At 40.4% G+C, this 21,903-nt stretch overlaps 1 protein-coding gene across 1 annotated transcript; it reads right to left on the reverse strand.

Annotated features, from left to right (window-relative positions):
• Nucleotides 1-1,194: 1,194 nt before the first annotated feature.
• Nucleotides 1,195-17,597, reverse strand: ppm1j (protein phosphatase, Mg2+/Mn2+ dependent, 1J). Its single transcript, XM_044024379.1, has 10 exons — nucleotides 17,130-17,597; nucleotides 10,660-10,774; nucleotides 8,909-9,238; nucleotides 7,812-7,924; nucleotides 7,516-7,600; nucleotides 7,041-7,159; nucleotides 6,566-6,629; nucleotides 5,857-5,964; nucleotides 5,245-5,396; nucleotides 1,195-3,198 (listed from the first exon to the last, which is right to left on the reverse strand). Exons 1-10 carry the CDS (start codon nucleotides 17,402-17,404, stop codon nucleotides 3,051-3,053), a joined length of 1,509 nt encoding a protein of 502 aa, XP_043880314.1. The 5' UTR covers nucleotides 17,405-17,597; the 3' UTR covers nucleotides 1,195-3,050.
• Between the last annotated feature and the right edge of the window lie 4,306 nt (nucleotides 17,598-21,903).

The raw sequence follows: 21,903 nt of genomic DNA on the forward strand, positions 1-21,903 counted from the left end.
AGACTCGTGCAACAGGAGCAAAGGGTGTGGATGTTAGCTGTGTGTCCACAACACAACACAACATAACAAACAAACAAACAAACAAACAATCAAAATCCCCCCATCATTCATGACATAATTGTCTGCAGGCACAAAGGTGAGCTGTGTCTGTGTGCTTTGAGTTTTATCAGCGCCAAAAATAACTGCAAACTAATTTGAAGAATGCACCTCAGATCAGATCACACTTTAGTAGACAAAGCAACCACAGGTGCAAACAAGAACATGTTGGACATTTTAATTACAAAAGGGGGGAGAGAAGCACTCTCCCTCTCTCTCTCCCTCTCTCTTTCCCTCACACACACACACACTCTGGTTTCCATGATTTCAGACCTCACATTGTCATTTTCTTTAGTCTTACACGAACCTTAACTACTACTGCCATAACCCTCACCTTAACTTATACCCTAAACTCATCATAACCACACAACACATCTTCACCTTAAAATGTTATAATTTAAGTTGTGGGAATTTGCTTTTTGTCCCCATAAGGAAGACAAAGTCCCTGTATTGTAACAGATTTAGGTTCCTACAACATGAGCCATATCTGGAACACACAGGTAACGACAGAGTTAGGTAAATGTAAATTGGGTCAATATTATAACATACTTAATTTTGCCATGTTGATTTTTGATTGTGCTTGTTACATTGATTATGTCACAGTCTATTGGACTTTGAATCTGAATTTCAGTTGTTTTCTTTGTGCATTTTGTTCTTTTCTGTTTTGGACTCAGTTTAGATTTTCTTACATTTTGGTTTTACTTGTTGTGGTTCCTGTTTTATTCCATCACCTACTGGATATCATTCTATATTGTCATGTCTATTTATTTAGTGTTTATTGGGTTTTGTTTTACTTCCTGTGTTTGTGTTTGACTATTTTTTTTGCCCCGTTGACCCCGCTGTTCCCTTAAAATATTCTGATTCCTTTGATTGCTTAGACTAAAACTGACCTTCTGTCTGATCACATAAAGAAATTGTTGAACCTTTATCTGTGCTGCTGTTTTGCGTTTGCATTATTTATTTTAATAACTATTTGCTACAAAGCCAGTGTCACAATGTCATTTTAGTGGAAGATTGGGTAGTAATTCTTAGTTATGAAACCTTAGATTTGTTTTACAGGAACAGGATGCAAGTGTGTAAAAAAATATTCACAACAAATGGGAAACAATCGTTTATTTTTCAAACTTGAACACATTATCCTTCATTCTCACATTTTGGTAGCTCATTTTCAATGATCCACAAAGTTCCTAACTGAACAATGGATAGAAACTTTAGAACAATTACGAAATCCGATACTGTTTACAACAGATTAATTCAACAACAACATGGAAAAAACAAACATAAAAGAGGTATACAGTGTACAAGTAAGGGCATGTGTTGTTGTTTGCCACTTCTACAAGGATCAAATTTAGTGCATCTGTAGAAAAACAAAACTTAAATCTCTCCCAGCTTTTAATAAGGCATAACTGTGGCACAATCAATAACACCATCCTCCACCATCCTACTTTCTCCTCCAAGGGCGAAACAAAAAAATGTAAGAAAATTAAACAAAGGATCTAAATGTTCCTTCACATTTCTGTTACACCAAAAATAAAAGAAATCATCTACGAGCACAGTCAATAAGAATATATCGTAAACCAACAGGTCACCAAAGAACGTGTGCAACAGTCTCCAAGTGCCTCAGGTGTTACCACCCATTCATTCATTCATTCACTCATTCATTTCCTCTGTTTTTATGGCCTCCATGCTTCATTAATGTACAGACATAAATCTATTGTTTTTGCTATACAGCTAGGGTCTATAAATGAGGAAAGGCTAGCAATGGGCTACACTTAAAAAAATAATAATAATTAAACAGATCCATCCCTGTAGTGGAACTGTGCAATTTGGTTTATTTCACTATTGCAAGGATTCCAGATATCGCCTTTATTTATTGTTGACTATTGGGACATGAAGCGGATGTCAACAAACAAGATAAAAAAGTGTTTCAGAAACCAACTACAGACCACAGCTTTAATGTTTATCTTGTATTTATTTATTTATTCTTGACAGATTTCCATCCCCATGCTGCAGCAGCATCCATCTCTTTGGTTTCCTCACATTTCCTACTGCATGTGTCTGATTCTGTGTTTGTTGTTTACATTGTCACATTCACGCCATGACCTACAAAAGGAACAATCTGTTCCGATTTTTTTTGAGTCACAGTCTGCCATCTTTGAACATAGAGCCGAAAACAAAAGAACAAGACGAGGGGGTTCAATTCTCACTGGCATTTGTTACAAACAGCATGTCTGGGAGAAAGAGACACTCAGTATGTTTCCATGCACAATTAAGTTTGGGCTACTTGACTATGAAATTTAATTGGACTACTGTCCTTGGCACTGGCACAAACACTGGGGAAGGAATTATTGACTATGCATCTCTGCTCCACTAGGTGGTGATGTGTCCCCTTTCAGATGTCACTATTAGGCCTTTTCCTGTTGACCTACATGTATTTCACAGTACATGTACAGTATTGTATGTCCACTCAGTTTGGGTCCGAATTAACTTATCTGGGTGTGTTAGTCCCACTATGAGACATCCAATCTAGTATAATTTAACACATAATTAACACAATTGTTTTTTTTTTCTCCTAATGTCATGTAAACGTACTGAGTGACTTCCCTTATAGCGTCACTCAAAATCTTTGTTATTTAGACCAAACTGAGACGCCATCCTGGGTTAGTTTGCAGCAGCAGCAGCAGCAGCAGCAGGATCAGGGTCCAGAAGACGTTGACGATGGCGCTACTCAGATCCAAGTCTTCACAATAATAGCGGTTCACTTTAATTTAGTTAAGGTCATTGTATGTACTGTAGGTTCAAACGATGGTACAATGAAATTTGTTGGATGAGAAAGCGAAGTCAACAAAGCTAAAGTGTATTATCCCCCACTGCCTCGTCGGTCCAGGGTTAAGGGAGATTTTTAAAATGACTCTACAGAGTCAGCTGTGTCTTAGCACTGCGACAACGCCACATCATGTCTCTAACTCTTGCCCGGCCAGCGGGATGACAAATACGGTTATGTCATCACCTGATCCCAGTCTATCGTTGGGTAGCCTCCAGCCGCGCTCCTTCAGCACTCCTCGAGACCTCATCAGCAGGTCCTGTGCTGCCAGTGTGTACCTGTGGTGACACACACCAATCAACTGTCACGATTACAGTGAAGTTTATCATGAATTAACAGCGCTACATGTAAGAAATGTATTACATTTCATCAGAGATTAAAGGTCACTGTTGCACATATTGGACATATATCACCTTTAAGGGTTTAAAATGGTCGTTCACAAACCAACGGGTGGTCACGGCACACGTCGCTTGCCACTTGGTATAGTTTCAACGTGTAAATTTAATATTAGCTATGATAAAAAAAAACAAAAAAACAATGTTTTTAGCTACATGCCAGCATAAAGGAGCATGGAAAATTGAAATAACACTTTACTGTACCGTACTCTTTACACTTTAAAAGTGTTTTTCTCTGCCTCTGCTGAATCCCCGGTGAAGTATACATACCCTATGTCTCTAATAGACCATGTAAAATACAGAAAATGAAATGCTGCAACATGAAAGTCTGTAACCTAACAACAAAATCAGAAATAGACTTTCACTGCCAGCGCTCGCACTCATGTCACAATCTACTGCAACAATAGAGATAACACCACGTCTAGGTTACGTGACGATCCTGGTCATATTGCCTTTGCAGAATGTCTCAAAGTAACAACTCTGCGCCGCAAAGTGCTGACGCAGCCCCGGTGTCAACAGCGGAGTGTGAAAGAGGATTCACTGCCATGAACCATATTATTCTACGCTGAACAGCATGCTGTTCATCTCTGAAAATGGACCAGGAGTTGCCTCCTTCCCTGCCCGGAGATTTGCAGAGACGTGAGTGAAAGAGGGACGACACGCTGCAGATGACCCCTTTCACAGGAAAGTAGCAAAACAAAGTCTGTTTTCTTTTTAATCTGACAGGCATGCAAATTACTGTAGCTATATTATTTACTTTTATGTTGACAGCACACTGTGCTGTTTTGATAAGATGTTCTATTAAATGAAGTGAAATGTTAAAACAGCTGCATGAAATAGCCCATAACGAGCTTAATAGTTTATATAGGCCCGCTGTGGTTCATAATACGTTTCCAGTAAATAAAAATGCTTCAAATCACACCCTGTATAGTTGCATTTGTAAAGCTACTCTGGTACTACTGCAGCCCACATATCGTCAAGTGAGCTGAGCAGGTGTGTGGCAATAAGTGGATGTGTCACATTAGAAATACTTTAAGATAAGCAAATGATTGGAAAATTAGAGCCAACTGCAACCCGCGCTCTGCACAACTGAAGAGGAGGAGGAGGTGAAGTAGCTCCTTCAACACAAGTGATTTGATAAAACACAGCAAATGATTTGCCACTAAATATTAAGTATCATTCATTTCAATTTAATCCCAGTCTTTCTCTTCCTAAACTTTGCTCACCTAAAAAAATGTGGTGTTCAATTACAGACGAGGTAAATACCTGGAAATAAACCTGAAATACTGATCTTTTGTCTTATGTTAGTCTTAGATGTCTTGTCCAAATGTTTTAAGTGAAAAGCAAAAATAAAGGAATTGTCCTCCCTCCTAAAATGCAAATACTGAGTAATCGTACTTGTACTCAGTCAGAGGAAAGTAGTATCCCTAATTTCAAGTCACTTCCGTATGTTGATGATGTCATCAGTAAACTTCACCACCGACACTAGTCCGGGCACATCCGGTTGCGTACTATCAACCGCAGAAGAAGAAGAACTACACTCGTTGTAGCTGCTGAGATGCAGAGCATCCACCGTGCCAGAGGGGGAGCTGCGTATCTGAGAGCTGACCTACCAATTACGTCACTTCCAGGTACCTGGCCAATCACAGGACAGTGGGAAAGCTCTCGCTGGCTGGCCAATCACAACACAGTCCACGTTCTGGGGGTTTGATTTTGGTCTGAAACAGCGCAGCTGACGAGAACGTCAGTGAGGAGATATTTTGATCGGCTCGTTTGCAGCGATTAGGAAGTTTTTAACCATGAAAACAAGTTAATATATGTAAGTAGACCTCCATAACTAACATATATGTGTGATACGAGCATTCGATGTCACCTTTAAATATGCTAAATATATAAGCATTAAATCTATGTAGATGGTAAAAGGCATACCTCATTGGATCAGAGGGGTCAGCACAGGATAAGTACGCTGTCACAGCATCAGCAACTTCACTGTCCGTCGTTACGTCCCACAGTCCATCTGTACCCATGACCAGGACGTCGTCTGGGCCGTGTTTGTTTTCATCCATGTTGTAAACCTGCACCTGTGATTGGCAGAAATGTATTATTTCTTTTCTTTCATTTATCATGCTATTAAGTACAACTTTTCTCACTGAAGACAGCAAACGTTTCGTTCCTATTTAAATGTTTACCAGTGCCGAAGATTAAACTGCCTCAACTTTGTTGCGTTAAAGCCGCTCATATTCACTCACAATAAACACAAGCTGACATGCTGTACCTATTCAAAGTGAAAAAAAGGCAATATAAAGAAAGAAAGATTTGAAAAAGGAAAGATCTGCAAAGAGAAATGAGATATAAAATCTGACAGGAGAGGAAAAGGGTGCTTTCAAGTCCAAAAAACAAAAATAACTGAAAACAAAAGAGCTACAAGTACATGTTATGATTATGAGTCACAAGAATCTCTTGAAACAGAACTGAGCATTTAAACATTTCTTTCTTGTGTGGCAAGTTTCAGTTTCACAAAACTGACCGACTTAAACTCACTTCAGGGACACAAGAGAGAAAGGGCTTGATGTAGATATTGGAGTTGTACACCTTCAGGTCATGATCCCCCAACCCGCGGGTCACTCCGATTGTTGCCATGACACGAGCCTGCGGTTTGTACATTGACACAGGTACACATTAGAACTGCTGTTGTAATGTAATTAAAAGGTGATATTTGGAAGAAATGTATTCCATTTAGAAATAAAACGATGTGTCATCAGAGATTAAGGAAACATGCAGTGAAAGCAGAGAGCATCTATATGAAAGACCAAAAGACCAGAACTATAAAGTTTCACCCAGAGGAGAAGAAAAATGAAGGTCTGTGGTCAAAATATGTTAAAAAATAGACGTCTGGCAAAGGAGAGGAAGTTGATGGTGGATTGTGACGGACATCTCTTATCATGTGTTAGTTAGGGCATTCCCCTTTTATCTCAACAAGCTATAATTAACCAAATTGACTCAATGTTTATCAAAATAAAACAGACAGTGAGACAGTTACGTGTATGTGTATGCACACAGTGTTACATTTAGTATAATGTGTCTAATTTAAGTCATTTGTCACATTTGGCGACCGACTTGAACCATGCTCATGCAATATTTTCAACTAGGACTAGTTTCTACACTACACATTTCACATATATCACCCTTATATAGTATATTACAATTGTAAACCTTCTTAACAGACTATGATCTACAGCAGTGCACTTACCTTTTTTCCTTCTCCATAAATCAGAGGGAATTTCAGATCATCTTCAATGATTGTCTTATAAGCCCTACAACAAAACAACAGCCACATCACACAAGTTATTTGGACTAAAGGTGACATTATTAGTCCATCAGTCAGCGAGATATGAATCAACAATGATGCTGACCCCTCTGGATAGTTGTTAAAAAGAGATCTGATCTTAATTGTACTTGACTCAACATTACAGTACAGTCCAATATTAAGCCTCCATCCATTTGGTTCATATGCTTTGCTGTTAACATAATGACTGTGTTTATCTGCTTTAAAAGTGCACTTAATGTGACTAAATCCTAAAATACTGAATTTTAATAAATTATCCTGAGAGAGCATGTGTAAACACGGATTCAAACCAAGAACCCCCTTGCTGTTAGGTACCACTGATGAACCCTGCACCACTGTGCTGCGCCTGAAAAAAGCATCATTAAATCTTCAAGTTTACCAGCCGGTCATGGAGTGGTCTCTGTAGAGCATCTTCTTGCCCAGCTCACTGTGCTGGATCCTACGAGGGAACTCAATGTGAGTGAACTCGTTACCCAGAAGCTCTGGCCTCAGGAAGCCCTAATGTGACACAACGTGTAAAAAAAAATACATCTTAAATGTTTTAAACGTAAAACAGGAAAATCCCTAACATTGCAATGCCCTGTATAGACACAAGCAGTGCTGTGTGCTGTACAATGAACGCGCAAAAAAAACACGATTCCTGTTTTAGCAGCAAACACCATCCAACCTCAACTAAAGCAGGAAACTGACAAATATCAGTTAGTTACAGTGTGAAACAGGTTATAATCTGTTCTTTTACTCATACCCAAACAGCTTTACACTTTGACTCTTCTTCTTACAGCTCGATAATCTGTGCGTCTATTGCTAAAGATGCTGCTTATTTAACATTTTGTAGCATAAAAGGTGGAGAATACCAGATACTGGAGCCGCTGCCTCTCTGACTCAGGTGTGAATTCATTAGTCATAGCAATAACTTTGCTATTTCGTATGATTATGGCCCTGCAGGAAGAAAAAGAGAAGGTTGGTCAGAAGAGTGATGGTCAGTAGGGTGCTTATATGATGCTGCAGTTAGCAAAATGAACCCCAGGGGGCACAACAGGCTACTTTTAAAGTCTCATGTACTGCAATATGGAAAAATAAGAGAGAATTGTATTTGTTATCTTCATTAAACTCCTTTAGTCATTGTGTTAATGTGATTTAATTTGCTCACCTGCTGTCTCCAGCATTGGCTACATAGAGTTTTCCCATTAAATTAATGGCAGCTAAGGCACAGCACCCGCCAGAGATCGCGTATGAAGTTTTTTCCTTCTCAATCAGGTCGTCCTGAAATAAATGGGGTAAAACAGAGCAAAACACCATGAAATCCTTTGAGTTAGTTTTCATGTGAAAAAAGCTCGTTTTCAGTTTTGTCATATAAATGTAAATACAAATTTAAAAATAGAACAGTGAGACATAACCTAGACTGTAAAGTGTCAGTATCATCAGATCATCAGACTAATTAGATTTAAATACACGCCCACACACAGAAATAACATTGAAACGCCGCGAGAGAAAATTGTTTTCTTTCTCCCTTTGTAATGAATCATAACAGAGCAGCTAGATTCACAACATGTATCATTTCTTCACTTACACTGCTGCTCAAATATCCAAACAAGTTTCGATCCAGGGTGTGTGGGTCGTTATAAATAGAAACTAATCTTCCCTTAAGGTGGCAGTACGGGGTAAATTCAGGGAATCACTGACATGCAGCACGAAGAGCTCTACCAAAATTCATTGGTGCCAATCCATCCAGGAGCTACCAAATAACATCCTGAATGACAAATATTCTGAGAGAAAGATACTGTATTTTTACAATGATTTGAACGTGTTCCTGTCCCACTCTCATGACGTCTCATACGTCTCACAATAGACTAACAATATTAGTCAAAAATAATAAAGACTTTGATTTGTATAGTGACTTTCAAGGTACAACAGACAGAACAAATTAAGGAAACAACATTATAGTAATAATACTTGAATAATGAATCTAAAATGAACAGTTTGGTAAAGATAAAAAAAGGAACATGCTTTGTTAGTTCACATGTCTTGTCACATGCAAACTGTCTTTTATTACATTGAGTTACTTTCTCTTTTAATGCTGCTGATTTATGGAACAGAATACACACCCTTAAAATAAATGTCCTTCTTCCTTGTGGACATTTTAGAGATGTGACGTTCCAATTTACAAGTGTCTTTGTTTGTCTATGCTTTTGCTTTTGTTCTTCACTCCTCAGTATTAATAAAGGCTGTTTGTGTGTGTGTGCTAACCATCTGTTTGAAGGCCGTCTCGATGACTCCCATCACCAAACTCTCCAGACTGACAACCTTCTCCATGTGAAAGCGCACCGTGGAGTCGCTGATCGCATCCGGGTCCTCTGGTTCCTGTGAAGCTCCCTTCTTCGAGTCTGCCTGGTACGGACTGCCGTTCTTGGCCAAGCAGATTGGAGGCGCAGAGGTGGGATTCTCCAGCAGGTGGCAGATTTCTCCCAGACGGTCTCTGATGAGGTGGTGAAGAAGTTTGGAGGCCATGATGGCGGCCCCGGAACCGGCGTGTCCATCAAAGACTCCCCAGAAGTGGAGAGGAATTCCTGTGCCATCCTATAGAGAGGTGAACATGCACAGACTAAATGAGGAGGTGACAGGAAAATATTTAAACTGAGCAATATTTCTATCCATTGTAATTAGAACTCGGAGCAGAGGGCACACGTAACCTGTGAGGGGGTGACGGGCTGCTGGTGAAAAGCCAAGAATATTTATTCAAATGTCAGGTTTTAGTGAGCTGCACAGATGCAGCTAATCTACATTATACTATTAAACATATGATTTAATACAATATATATATATATATATATATATATGTTCTTTTATATCAGTTAATAAACAATACACAAGTAGAACAATAGCGTGACTATTAGTCACTTCCCCCCGATTCCTCGGTTATTGCTCTTCCATGACGCACTGAGACAGAGAATGAGTCATTAGCACTTTTGTGATTGCTGGCATATTTGCAAGCTGAGTTGGCTCAACTAACACATGGATGGGTACATGACATCTGCTTACCCAGCTGACACTCGGGGTGGGGGAGGGGAACAACAAGGCATGATGTCATTCATTTGCACCCAGTGGAGTGCTGGTACATGTGGGCATGTGAGTGTGGGCACCGGCATTTCATGGTAGTGCGTCTAAAACAAAATGATCGACCTGATGAGTAAATGCACTCAGGGAGAATATAGCACCTCAATGTCACAATGTGGAGCAGATCTACAAGACAAACCCACAGTGTAAACATGTGTGAGTGTGTGCTCATATTTGCTACCTCTTTTGGGCATAAACACTGACCCTGTCCGAAACCAGTAGTCCTCTCGGGGACCATGAACCAACTTTTTAAGGAACTGGTAAAGTTCAAGGTTAAGATTTGAGGTTGGAGTAAGGCATCAACTGGTTATGATTAAGGTTATAGTTAAGACTTTGTTTAGGCTGTCCAACAGTGTCCTGAAAAGAATAGCTGCGCAAACCTGTGTGTGTGTGTGTGAGTGAGTACATGTTGTGCTGGTCATCACAACTTTACTCAGATTAAGATAAGGGCTGGGCTTAAAAATAGTTGTGATGGTCTGTGTGTGTGTGTGTTGACTTTATTGTGTTAAGACAACGACAAATGGATGTTTTTGGACAATTTTGATTTTAGCCAAATCTGGTGACATGTTGTCACTTTTTAAGTTGATATGTTGAACATCCTGACAAACACTTACCAATATACCATTTTATAATCTCAAATCTATTAAACACTACATCTTTTTATCAGTTCTTTTAATGGTGATATCCGGCTCTGCAGCTATGATATGCTCCACAGTTTTCAGCCATCTTTATTTGGCTCACTGCAGGTACAGTGCAGTATGACTTTATAACTTTTCCCCTGTAAACAGACATTTTCTGTGATCTCTAAATTGAACTCTTCCCCTAACCCTGTGGCCAAATACAATGCTAATGAACCAGAAGACCTAAAGCAACACTTTGCTTACCCCATTATCCTCCTGCAGAGTCGAGTTTCTGTGTTTGCCACTGGGCTTCTTCACAAACAGTTTCTCACACGAGGCCTGATCCTCATTCAGCATGCTCTTCCCCGCATTGATCACCCTGATGGAGAGAGAGAGAGAGAGAAAGGCACAGTGAGCCTGGTGTCAGGTGATTTATAGTATTCGCTCGCATTCCTCTAACCACATTTAGGCACAATAACAGCAGCAGGAGAGATGGAGAGAGGGGGGAAAGGAGTGAGGTAAAGAGCGGGGCAGGATGCAGTCCTGTACCAGAGAGAGCTTGCAGGCAGAATTAAGTTTTTTTATTATGAGCTGATGCCAGCGGAAGATAATGGCTTCAGAATAATGCACTGTCTCATACTCCAGCAGTGTAATCTATTCTGGTGCATGCTGCAGCACACTTGACAGAGGCACCAGTGAAAGCCGTGTCATAGGTTTGCTGCTAATGTTACTTTTATTATTTCGACTGAAGCAGCTTTTTGATCAGTTTTGATAACTAAATGCTTATTTCATTTGACTGTAAAACGTTTCAAATGCAGTGTGCAGTTCACATTTTTCCTACAGTTTAAGGCAGGTCCTCACTCCTGCAGACATAAAGCACCATTACTTTGTTTTTGGTGATTTCGAATACTCATTCCCTTCATTAGCTGGCTCTGTAAAGCTCTACTACTGTAACAGAAAATGGGATGAATCATTTGAATGTGATACATCTAACAGCTTTATCTGCCCTGCCCGTGTACACAAAATAAAGTCTCTTTGTATTAGTGTACTGTATCGCAGGCTTGATGTTTATGTTGATTGATTTCAATCTCAAGAACCGTCTAATCTTTCATACGTCAGGATCACCGTGGGGTTAAGTGTCTGGTCCAGGGACACATGCAGTTGTAGACCAGACGACTTGCTCCACCACTGCGCTACCATCACCATATTGTCATTAAGTTTCCTGAGAAACATCTGCAGTGAAGGGATTCGTCATTTCTCAGTTAGTCCTGGGATCATCATAAGAAGGGATAAAGATAAAGAGACCCAACATTTTAGAAGCTGAGCTTGGCAGTGCTTGAGTTAGAGGACAAACTGTACAGTCCAACAAAAGCGATGCGGGAACAGAGTAAAAAGTCTCATCACAGTAAGACCTTTAAATTCTGTCTCTCTGAACAGCAACTAGTTCAGCTGATTACAGAAAATGGTTGCTGCCTGACCAGTGGCTTTAATATCAGAAATATAAAACATCACATCTGGATTACGAAAATCCCTTTGAGCATTTAATCAGATGAACGCAGCAGTGAACGGACACCCACTTTAGGACAAATGACGGGGAAGAATTCGGAATTTTCTCTCATGTTTGCTAAAGCCAGGAGTCTTGTAGATATATGGACACAGATGAACAACTTTCCATCCATACACTATTTTCTAGGATGTTTACATTAAATGATATACTTTATGTATATATTTTATTTTCTTATACTCTGTTCTGTGAGCCATTGGGCCTACATGACCATTGCTAGTAAATAACTGGCAGCTTTAGTAGGCAGGGATCACTAGGGAAATACCGGTCATTTTGCTGAGTCTCACGTCTTATTCAATAACATCTCCAGATACAGGCTCTCTGTCATGAGCCCCTCCCACTAGATGAGCACTTACAGGTGTCATGCCACCTAAGACAATCTCTCCATCTCAGTAACACTCCACCCATACTGACATGGGTGTATTGTCTGACACTCTCTTTGAGACTGTTTTTCCTTTTTTGCAGCATTGGCAGATGATATCAACGCTGGAATAGTGAGCCTTTCAATAACAGGACACTGTTATTGGTCACATGGTCAGATTTCCCCCCCAAGTCTCAAGGAGGTACAGAACTCTTGTTCTTGTTCAGTTCAATTGATTTACATTACGCTACATTGTCATTTCGGAATCATTGATTAATAGTGGGAACAATATTGCGTTCTCCAGTTTTATTGAGACAATGTCACTTAAACATAAACATAGAGTATTTTATAATATAAGGTGATGAGTGGCTTTTATAAGATTCTTATTATATGTATTATAAGAAACTCACTATAAATGCTGAGGTTTGAATATGGGAGTACATCATGTGTTTTTTTTTTGCCGTGTAAGTTTTTGCACTCCCACAGTGAAGAATCAGCCACTTTCCGTGTTTTCAAAGCCTGTGTCACATGTGGTCAATGAGCTATAATTGCACCTAATGCTGGTTGCGTGGGAGGAGTTGGTTCCATTCCAGGAACTCGAGTCTTCCCATAACGTGACTTTGGCACATAATCATTGCATCAGTCGTACGTTTCCTTCACATGTGACCGAAAACCAAAACCTTTTAATGTCCTGTTACTATACAGTATGTTATACCAAGGAAGTCCAAAAGCAGAAGTTGGGATTTCCAGCACATTCTCCATTTGCAGCTGCTGGATGTTCACACAACATAGACTTCAATTAAAATATTTGTTAAGAGCTCTGACCTCAGAAATAAAATAAGGTAAAATTGTCTACATGGTTTAAGCAGTAATTACATAGAAAAACTCACTAATGGTTGTTTTGTGGTTGAGATCGGTGACGATTTAGTGTGACATTTAGCAGGACTACTGGTCACTGTAGTGTTTAAAGTAAAAAAAGACATTCCTGTTGCAGTAGTCTAGCCTGTTCAGGGTGTGTATCTCATGCCTCTGCTCATAATATAAACACATTCAGAGTGGAACTGTGGAGGAGAGTTTAAACATGAACAAGATAAATCCGTGGCTGCTGCTGAATCAAAATATCTCAGTTTGGAAGGAGACAGATCGACAAACACCGCAGGCTCATAATGTAAATGAAGCCGTAGTCTAAAACTAAAGTCTTCAATCTCAGCATGAAGAATTAGTTTTGTCATATTCTAAATTCCTTCTTGGGGAGAGGAAGTTGCTTGTCGTGGTGCAAGGTGTGTGGTGCAATGTTGAAATAAAAACTGACGGGCGAGACCTGACAGAAACAAAGTACTTAGTGACAGAGCCACTCGTAAAGAAGTGGCTTTACTGTTATTTAGAGCCTTGCTTGAGTAGTGTAATTAAAAAGAATGCTGCAAAGATGCTTGCTGTACATAACTTTCCTTAATAAATTTCATTCTGTCTGGAGGTCTGACTGGCAATGTTAATCCCATCGGCCATTTGTCAAAGCTCTGCCTCCAAAACACTTGAAGTTACTGTTTGTAGTGGAAAACAGGGAATGTTGGCTGCCCTTTTTAAAAACATATTTTTAAAAAGCACCCAACAAAAATCATGCACACTATTTTCAAAGATACATTTAGCTATTGTTGCAACAAAATTTGCATGTTCTCCCCATGTGTGCATGTGTTTTCTCATCCCACAGCCCAAAAACAAGCAAAGTACAATTTGACTGCATGAATGTAAGAGTGAATGATTGTTTGTCTGTATGTAACTTCATATGGAGGATAAAGTGGTAAAAGATGAGTCAATGAATTAATAAAAAAATTAGTTAATTGACAGTGTTTCACATGTAATGAGCCTTTATGGTAAAATGTGATAGATTCTTCTATATGATGTGAAGTTTCATGTAACATAGACACAATATTTTGAATCCCTCCTACATGAAATGTTGCTAAAAAGTATTTAAAACAGGAGAATATGTCTAAAAACCAGAACAGAAATACTGATTTCATAGTTCTTGCTTCCTTACACTTAATTCCATTATTAGGTTTGTCTCCATTTAAAATGATATTAAAGATGTAATTTGACGAGTTCACTCGTGTGTTTGTGCTGACACTGTGTTGTACAACAGCATCAAGTATAGTCATTATCTGGAATGTCCTAAACCGGGTGGTGCTAAAAGTGCTGACCAACGTTAGGCTCACAATTCAAATGACTGTACAGAAATAAAGAAAGAACGCTCATTACAAAAGAAAGTGAGACACATGACTGATATCAAAATGGAGTAGTGGATGTAGGTTATATCTGCTTGCCAAGCAACGTAATTTCGTTGCCAGTTTTCGCTGCTGTGTTTTCTGTGCAATGACAATAAAAGGAAGTCTAAGTCTAAGTCTAAGGTCATCGGGGCATCCAACGGAGATAGATGTTGGGATATGTGATACAGTTCATCTAAAAGTTCTGGATAGCTTCTTTAAACGGTAATATTAGCTTCATATACTAATTCTTTTAGACTCATGGTGCATCTTTGGTATCATTGTGTGTTGGTATCAAGGATATAGCAGGAAGACGGTTTTATCCTCACCTTTTCACAAAGTTGTTTTTTTATACTTGTTTATACGTGTTTTTGTGGGTTTTGTGTATCTTGTTCCTACACATCTGTACTGCATTTGCTTTGTATTTTACTTACTATAGAATAATAATAATACTACTACTAATAATAATGATGATAATAATAATTCTGCTTTAGTCAGAGTCAGAGTCAATTCAAAACGAACTCTGCTGTGCATTCCTCCACCTGCACAACCTTCACTGCAGTAAATCAGCTTCAATGCAGCACTTTAAAGCACACGTAATTATCACCAAACTGTGGTAATTGCTGTTTTCAGTCACATTTGGCAGATTCGCATTCACAGGGGGTGTGGACTGTTTTGATTTTCAGCACTAACCGCTGATGCATGACTTGATCAGTCGATTACATTGTGTTGGAAACAGCCCTTCTCATGCATGCTGTAATAAATGTTTCAGTGACTTTCCGCAGAGTCCAGAGGACGGCACTGATGACGGTGCACATTCCCACGCATTAACCTTTCCTTTTTTTTTTTGCCTCCTCCTTTGACCCATTTCCACCAGCTCTCTGAGAAATGACAAATCTCACCCCTGTCCTCTGAGTCCCTGCATGAGTCAGCCTGTTTTCTTTTCCTGTCTTCATAACAGGTCCTGGAAGGCAGCCACGCGTGATGTAGGCCAAATACTGTATGAGCTGGAGCTGCAGCTCACTCCATCCCAACCTAACTCCCCTCCTGTGGGAGTGTGGAATGTCTGAAAGTGTTTTCCCTCAGCGGGAATTGCCTGAAGAGCACATTCTGGCCAAATCAGTGTGAATGAAGTGTGTGCCACATTGTTTTCTACCTGTGATAGCCCTGCAGCTGTACTTGACTGTAGAAGCTCTTGCAGTACAGCCAGCCACATCAGGAGTGGAGTTGAGCACTGAGGAAATGTGTGAATGGTTTCATAGCAACAAAAATATTTTTTTTATTAAAGACAAAGATGAAATGTGTAGGGGCTCCATACCACTCCTTTGTGTGCAATAGAATACCAATATCTTCTTATCAGCCCGATGCAGTCTTTTAAATGTCCATCATTCATTGTTCATGTCATTGTTTTGGCAGTTTTCTGTGCTGACTGTCAATTCCCACTAATGGCTGTTAACTTGAATTAAATTCAGTCAAAATTATGTAAAGCCTCTATGGAAATTTTACAATAATGAAGAGGGAGAAAAAGGAGGACGTCATTAAAAGGCAACTAAAATGAAATGGTCCTTTATCTTGAATATGAATTGGATTTAACATGTTGGAACTATCTTGTCATGTTTAGATATAACAAAATTGATATCTTATACAAACTGAATGGTTATTGCCTGTGTTTAGTGAAGGACTGGTGTCATATTAGGGGTTTTAAAATCTTATTGTGTGGGACTTACAATACAATGACTGGATCAGTCATTTTGGCCAGTATCCCACTAATACTGATGCTGTGTATCATACTATCAACATAAACTCTCCTGTGTTTATCCTGTGTTGTGACCTCATGTACATCATATGTGTGCTAAATCTGCACAAAATGGTCACTGTTGGACTTAGTATTCTACACTTTACTCACTCAGTTAAAATCCAACTCTTATTATTCTACACTTTCATTTTACTGTTACTGTTACATGGTGTAATGTTGTTATGTTTTCTTATGTTATATCATGTTATTGCCTGCCGGGGGACTGAAGATGGAAATTAGCTTTGGCAATAATCTTGCATATTTACATTTATATGTCCCATTACAAATAAATAAATAAATTAATTAATTTACTGGCTCATCCCTAACAAGTAGCAGAGGCAGGAATAGAGGCGGATTTATGAATGTAAGAAAACAAAGAAGACATTTCCTGCTCTCACTTGTGCATTGCTCTGCATCGCATGTGTTAAGTAAGCCAAGCAGGAGACTGTATTCACAGATCCCTCAAAAATCATTACGGGGACTCCTTTGTCTAATTACAGCACAGGACACTGCTCCAGATTTATATGAATTACAGCAGCTCAGAGGAGGAAACTCATACACTACGGTGGAAACAGAGAAAAAGGCCATTTTAGCCATCATTGCAGCTCCTGCTGCTGCAGCATAGCAGCTGAGGCTGCAGAGGCTGCAGCAGCAACAGCAGCAGCAGCAGCTTTCTTACTGCTGTCACTCATCACTCAGGAAATGATAATATACAGTAAGAATAGTGTGGATGTTTGTTTCTGTAAACCCACTCACTCTGCGTATCCCGTCCTCCACGGGAGCCTGCTGCCTCTCTTCGGTGTGAGCACCGGCCGTGACGCGTGTTCGGTGGAGTATTGCAGCAGCTCCGGGGTGAGGTCCAAGAAATCCGGGCGGCCGTAGGGGAAGCGCGGCGGCAAACCGTCCTGTCCGCCGCTCTGGCCTCCAGCTCCACCACCTGCGTGGTGATGGTTGTGGTGGTGGTGGTGGTGTCCGTGCGGCATCATGCCTCCCACCAGCGTGGACATCGCGTTTTTAACTTTGCTGATCATCAGTAACCGAACGAAGAGCAGAGGGGGAGAAATGTATCAAACGCGATAAACAGAAAAACAAAAAACAAAACACAGCCAGTGATGATCGAGAATCATTTCAGGAAGCGATTTTTGCCTTCTTCGTCTTTCCTCCTCGGACCCATGTGACAGCAGCAGTTTGTTTCAGACACGGAGCTCTTTTCTTCTTCTTCTTCTTCTTTTTTTTTTTTAAAGAATAAAACCTTCACTGCTGCTGCAATCAGGCTGTGATCCAGCAGGAAGCTACATCTCCTCTCACACTGACTCTCAGTGACTCTCAGAGGCAGGGCTTCAACACAGAGATGACAACTTGTACTAAACACTATATTATATAGACCTTTATCAGCATGAAATAGTTGAACCAAGAACATTAATTCTATTGTTCAAGTGTAAGAGTGGGTCACACTAACATTACAACTTGACACTTTAAAAGTAGATGCTGTTCTCCCCTCCCTTCTTAAATGTAATCTTAAATACAGCATCCTGTATTTTCTGAATGTATTCCAGTCAGGTGATAGAGAAATAATTGTACTGTATATCCAGTGGTGGCCTAAGACTTAAACACATTAATGTACATAACATATACAAAACAAAATGCCTGCATTGCACAATCACCCTGATCTTTTTTCCCCCTCAGGTTTATGGAATGTTTTTCTAAACGTTTCTTTAAGTGTCACCTTTGATGACGTGACATTATTGCAATTATTGATACTGACAAATTGAACATTTTCCACCACAGTGACTGTTCTGACCATATAAGCCAGTTGTAGATTAAGCGATCCAGCAGATCTAAATTAACATTAGCACAATTCTCCAAAATACATCTCGTATTTTTGCTGATTTTTGAAAAAACATTATTATGCAGTGAAACCACTTGTGACGCAGTGGGAACTGTATTTTTGTTAACACAGACAAATGTTGCACCTGTTTTCTCCACTAGATGGAGACAAAACTCTATTAGATGCATTTAAATTTTTTTTAAAACAATGATGTTGTCATTTTAAATAATAATATATGTAAACATATATTTTATATATATATATATATATATATATATATATATATATGTATATATATATATATATATATGTATATATATATATATATATATAAGCTGAAGAACCTGGAGAAAATCCACACCCACACAGAAGAACATGCAAACTCCATGCAGAAAGGTCCTTGTTCCAACAGGGGCTTGAACGCGGGTCTTCCTGCCACAAAGACAGAGAGCTAACCACTACGCCAAAGCCAGTAAAGTAACTTGTGGTCTTCACTGTTTACTGTAACAATGACTTCAATTATTGGTTGTCCTCTAACCAGAAGGTTGGCAGTTTGAAACCCTCTGACTGACTGTTCGGACGAACAGAATGATTTTGTGTGGACATTACCTCTCTCTCTCTCTCTCTATCATGTGGCTACAACTCCCCACTGGTATTTGAGAGTTTGTGAAGTTGGAAACTCCATTAAGGCAGGGCCCTGATGAAAACCCTTTAATGGCTCCACAATCAGGATGGGGAGTAATTCTGGCAGTGCAAGAGCAAACAAAGCCATAAAGCTCTGATGTAGCTGCCTCTCACTGAGCTTCTGCAGCTGAGAAAGAAAACCTGGCCCACTGTCTGAAGACCTGTTGAATTAAAGTGGGCATTAACAGCAACTTCCTCTGCATTATTGATAGCCGGCTCCATTCCGGAGGCCATTATGCCTCTTATTTTTCCTCTTGCAATTTTCTGGTAGACGTCCCACTGTCTTCAAACACACTTCAGTGGTGACAGTGAGTCAGGGTTCAGGCTGAGGGCTTGCACTGCTTCCCACATGGTGCTGCTATGTTACAGTGAACCACTGCAATCGATGTTGGGCCGCACAGTAGCAGCACCTACAACTGTGAAGTGAAAGTAATCACGAGCTGACAGGAAGGGAATCATGGCTGTTACGTAAGGTGTCACCACAACCTCAAAAAAGCGGAGAGGTTTGCTCTGTGAAGTGCCTGACACCTCAGACACAGAGGCTGCGAGCTTCTCTTTGGTGTGACCTCAAGATCCCAAAACTCGAGATACTTTTAATAGATTTTGCCAAATGAGAACTAAACACCCCCACACACACACACACACAAACTGTGCTTGGTTTATCTGCTCTCGCACAGCTTGAAAAACCTCACCTCACGCCTGATCTCATCCTGTCATAAGATTTAATGAGCAGAGCTGTGTCACACGCCACAGTGTCAGGGGTGTGACAGTGTGGTCCATACAATGCAGGAAAGATTAATGAGGTCTCTCCCTCCTCTCACACACACACAGAGGGAGCGAGAGAGAGAGCGCGAGGGGGAGTGAGTGAGGAAAAATAACTTGATGACACTGGAATCAAAAAATAACAGCCTCTCCATTCATAGGCAATTATGAAGTGATGTGGAGCCTGCCTCTGGTCTACATATCAGCTTTGAGTGTTACAGCTCAGCCTACAGTAATAATGGCCTGGATTTTTTTTTGTATTTTGAACATCCTGCTCACATGTGTGTATACGGCCTGTGTGTGTGTGAGTGTGTATGTGCTTAAAGTGCTGTCTAGTAGATGGCTTTTGCCTTTATGATGATAACACTCTCTCAGGGTGTCCGAAATCAATCAAATTCAAATCCAAATGCTTGCCTGCCATCTCCACAGGCTATTTCAAAGGTTGGTATTGATTATTCCACCCATCCTGCTTTTCTGAGCAACAGACGTAAGACAGTGCTTAAGAAATGGAGGGATGATAAAGCAATTACTGAGGGGAAAGCCTTTGTAGACTCGGCAGCAGTGCTTGAGGAGAGAAGTTGAATGTCAGAGACAAACAGATATAGTATAACCTCTGTGATGAGGTAGGAGTCTGATGTATGTTTTATCAAGCCAGTTTTTCTGGAGACTGGAGATGAGCTATTAGGTGCTGGTGGGAGTCTACTATATATTGGCCTTGTGGCCTCTGCATGGTTCCCATTTGCTTGTGGGACCCCAAGGTATTTGAAGCTGCCTTGAACATCTGCTATGTTGCCTTTAAGTTGTTCCACTCCCACAGTTCTGATCTTCCCTCTTTTGGTGAGTCAGTGAGTCAATGTCCTGCTGACTCTTGGCATACAGGTTGAGACCAACCGTGTAAAAGAGGTGGCTGATTGATGTCCCACTTCGGAATCACTGTCTGAAACCATTCTTTGAGCATCTCCTTGGTATATTGCGCATTTCATCACTTGTACAATGGGCTTTGATTTGGCCTTGTCTTCCACAGTCCCATGGAGTTCTTGATGAAGTTCTTTAGAGTCCTGTTGACATTGTACAGCTCTAAGCATCCCAGTATCCATGTGTGTGCTATCGAATCATAGACTTTCTCATAGTTGGTTGGTGTTCCTGGTCCTACAGGCCTTCGTGATTGCCCTGTTGACCTGTAGTTGGTGCTTAGGTCCCCTGGTTTTATTCCTTTCTGTGCTCTGCACATGTATTAAAACATCTTAGCTAATGATGCCTGACAGGAGCTTCCATGGTGTGCTGACGCAGGTTATAGGCCAGTAGTTGGACGATACTCTTCCCTGTCGTGATGAGGACTGTCCGGCCTTTTGTCAACCATTCTGTGCGGGTCCAGAACAGCAGCAGTTGGTTCATCTGTGCTGCCAGACGTTCACAGTGAGGTTAGCTTCTTCAGCCAGCAGGTGTGGATCATGTCAGCGTGTGGTGATGTCATTTTAGACACTCTTGGAAGTCTGCCACTGTGATTTACCTTTACTGGGTCTTGTTCTGGGATGTTGCTGTGGTTCAACTTTGAGGTCCGCCAGCCACACTGGGCATTGGTGTGTTACAGTATGTGATGCCTCTTTTTCCCATATGCTCTTTCAGTATTGCTCAGCACTGAGTGGGTCCACTGTTGTCTTTACTTCCCTGCCACTGAGAGCAGACACACATTCTGAAAAATGAAATAGTGTGGGCCGAAGCTGAAGCTTAGTACTTATGTTACTTAAATAACAAAACCAACAGAAATAATTATAATTATGACTTTATATGAAGTGGAGGGCCGCATAAAATTGGTTGGGCGGCCCACAAGTGGCCCACGGACCATGAGTTTGAGACCTCTTTTTTTAAATCATTAAGGGAAACCTGGCAGAGGCAGATGCTGCACATCTTTGAGTCTGGTTGGGGTTCTCTTCTCCTCTCTCTTTAATATCGTAAGGTTTCTGTCTTACTATGTAAAGTGCCTTGAGATAATGCATGGTGTGAAATTAACAATAATCATAATCTATCAGTCTCATTGTTTCATTTTCCAGTTTGCAGCCGCATATATATGAGGCTTAAAACCACCATGATCTGAAACTGGCTGAGGCAAAAAACAACAACAACATGCGCCACAGAGCAGCTTCACACAGGATCCACAGGATGGCGCTATAACACCGGCTCAGCAGCAGCGGCAGCACCTGCCTGCACGCTCACTTCTCTCTCTCTCTCCAGCTCTCATCCCTCGGACACCTTCAA

The sequence above is a fragment of the Solea senegalensis genome, linkage group LG4, assembly GCF_019176455.1.
Source record: "Solea senegalensis isolate Sse05_10M linkage group LG4, IFAPA_SoseM_1, whole genome shotgun sequence".
Classification (NCBI taxonomy): Eukaryota; Metazoa; Chordata; class Actinopteri; order Pleuronectiformes; family Soleidae; genus Solea; species Solea senegalensis.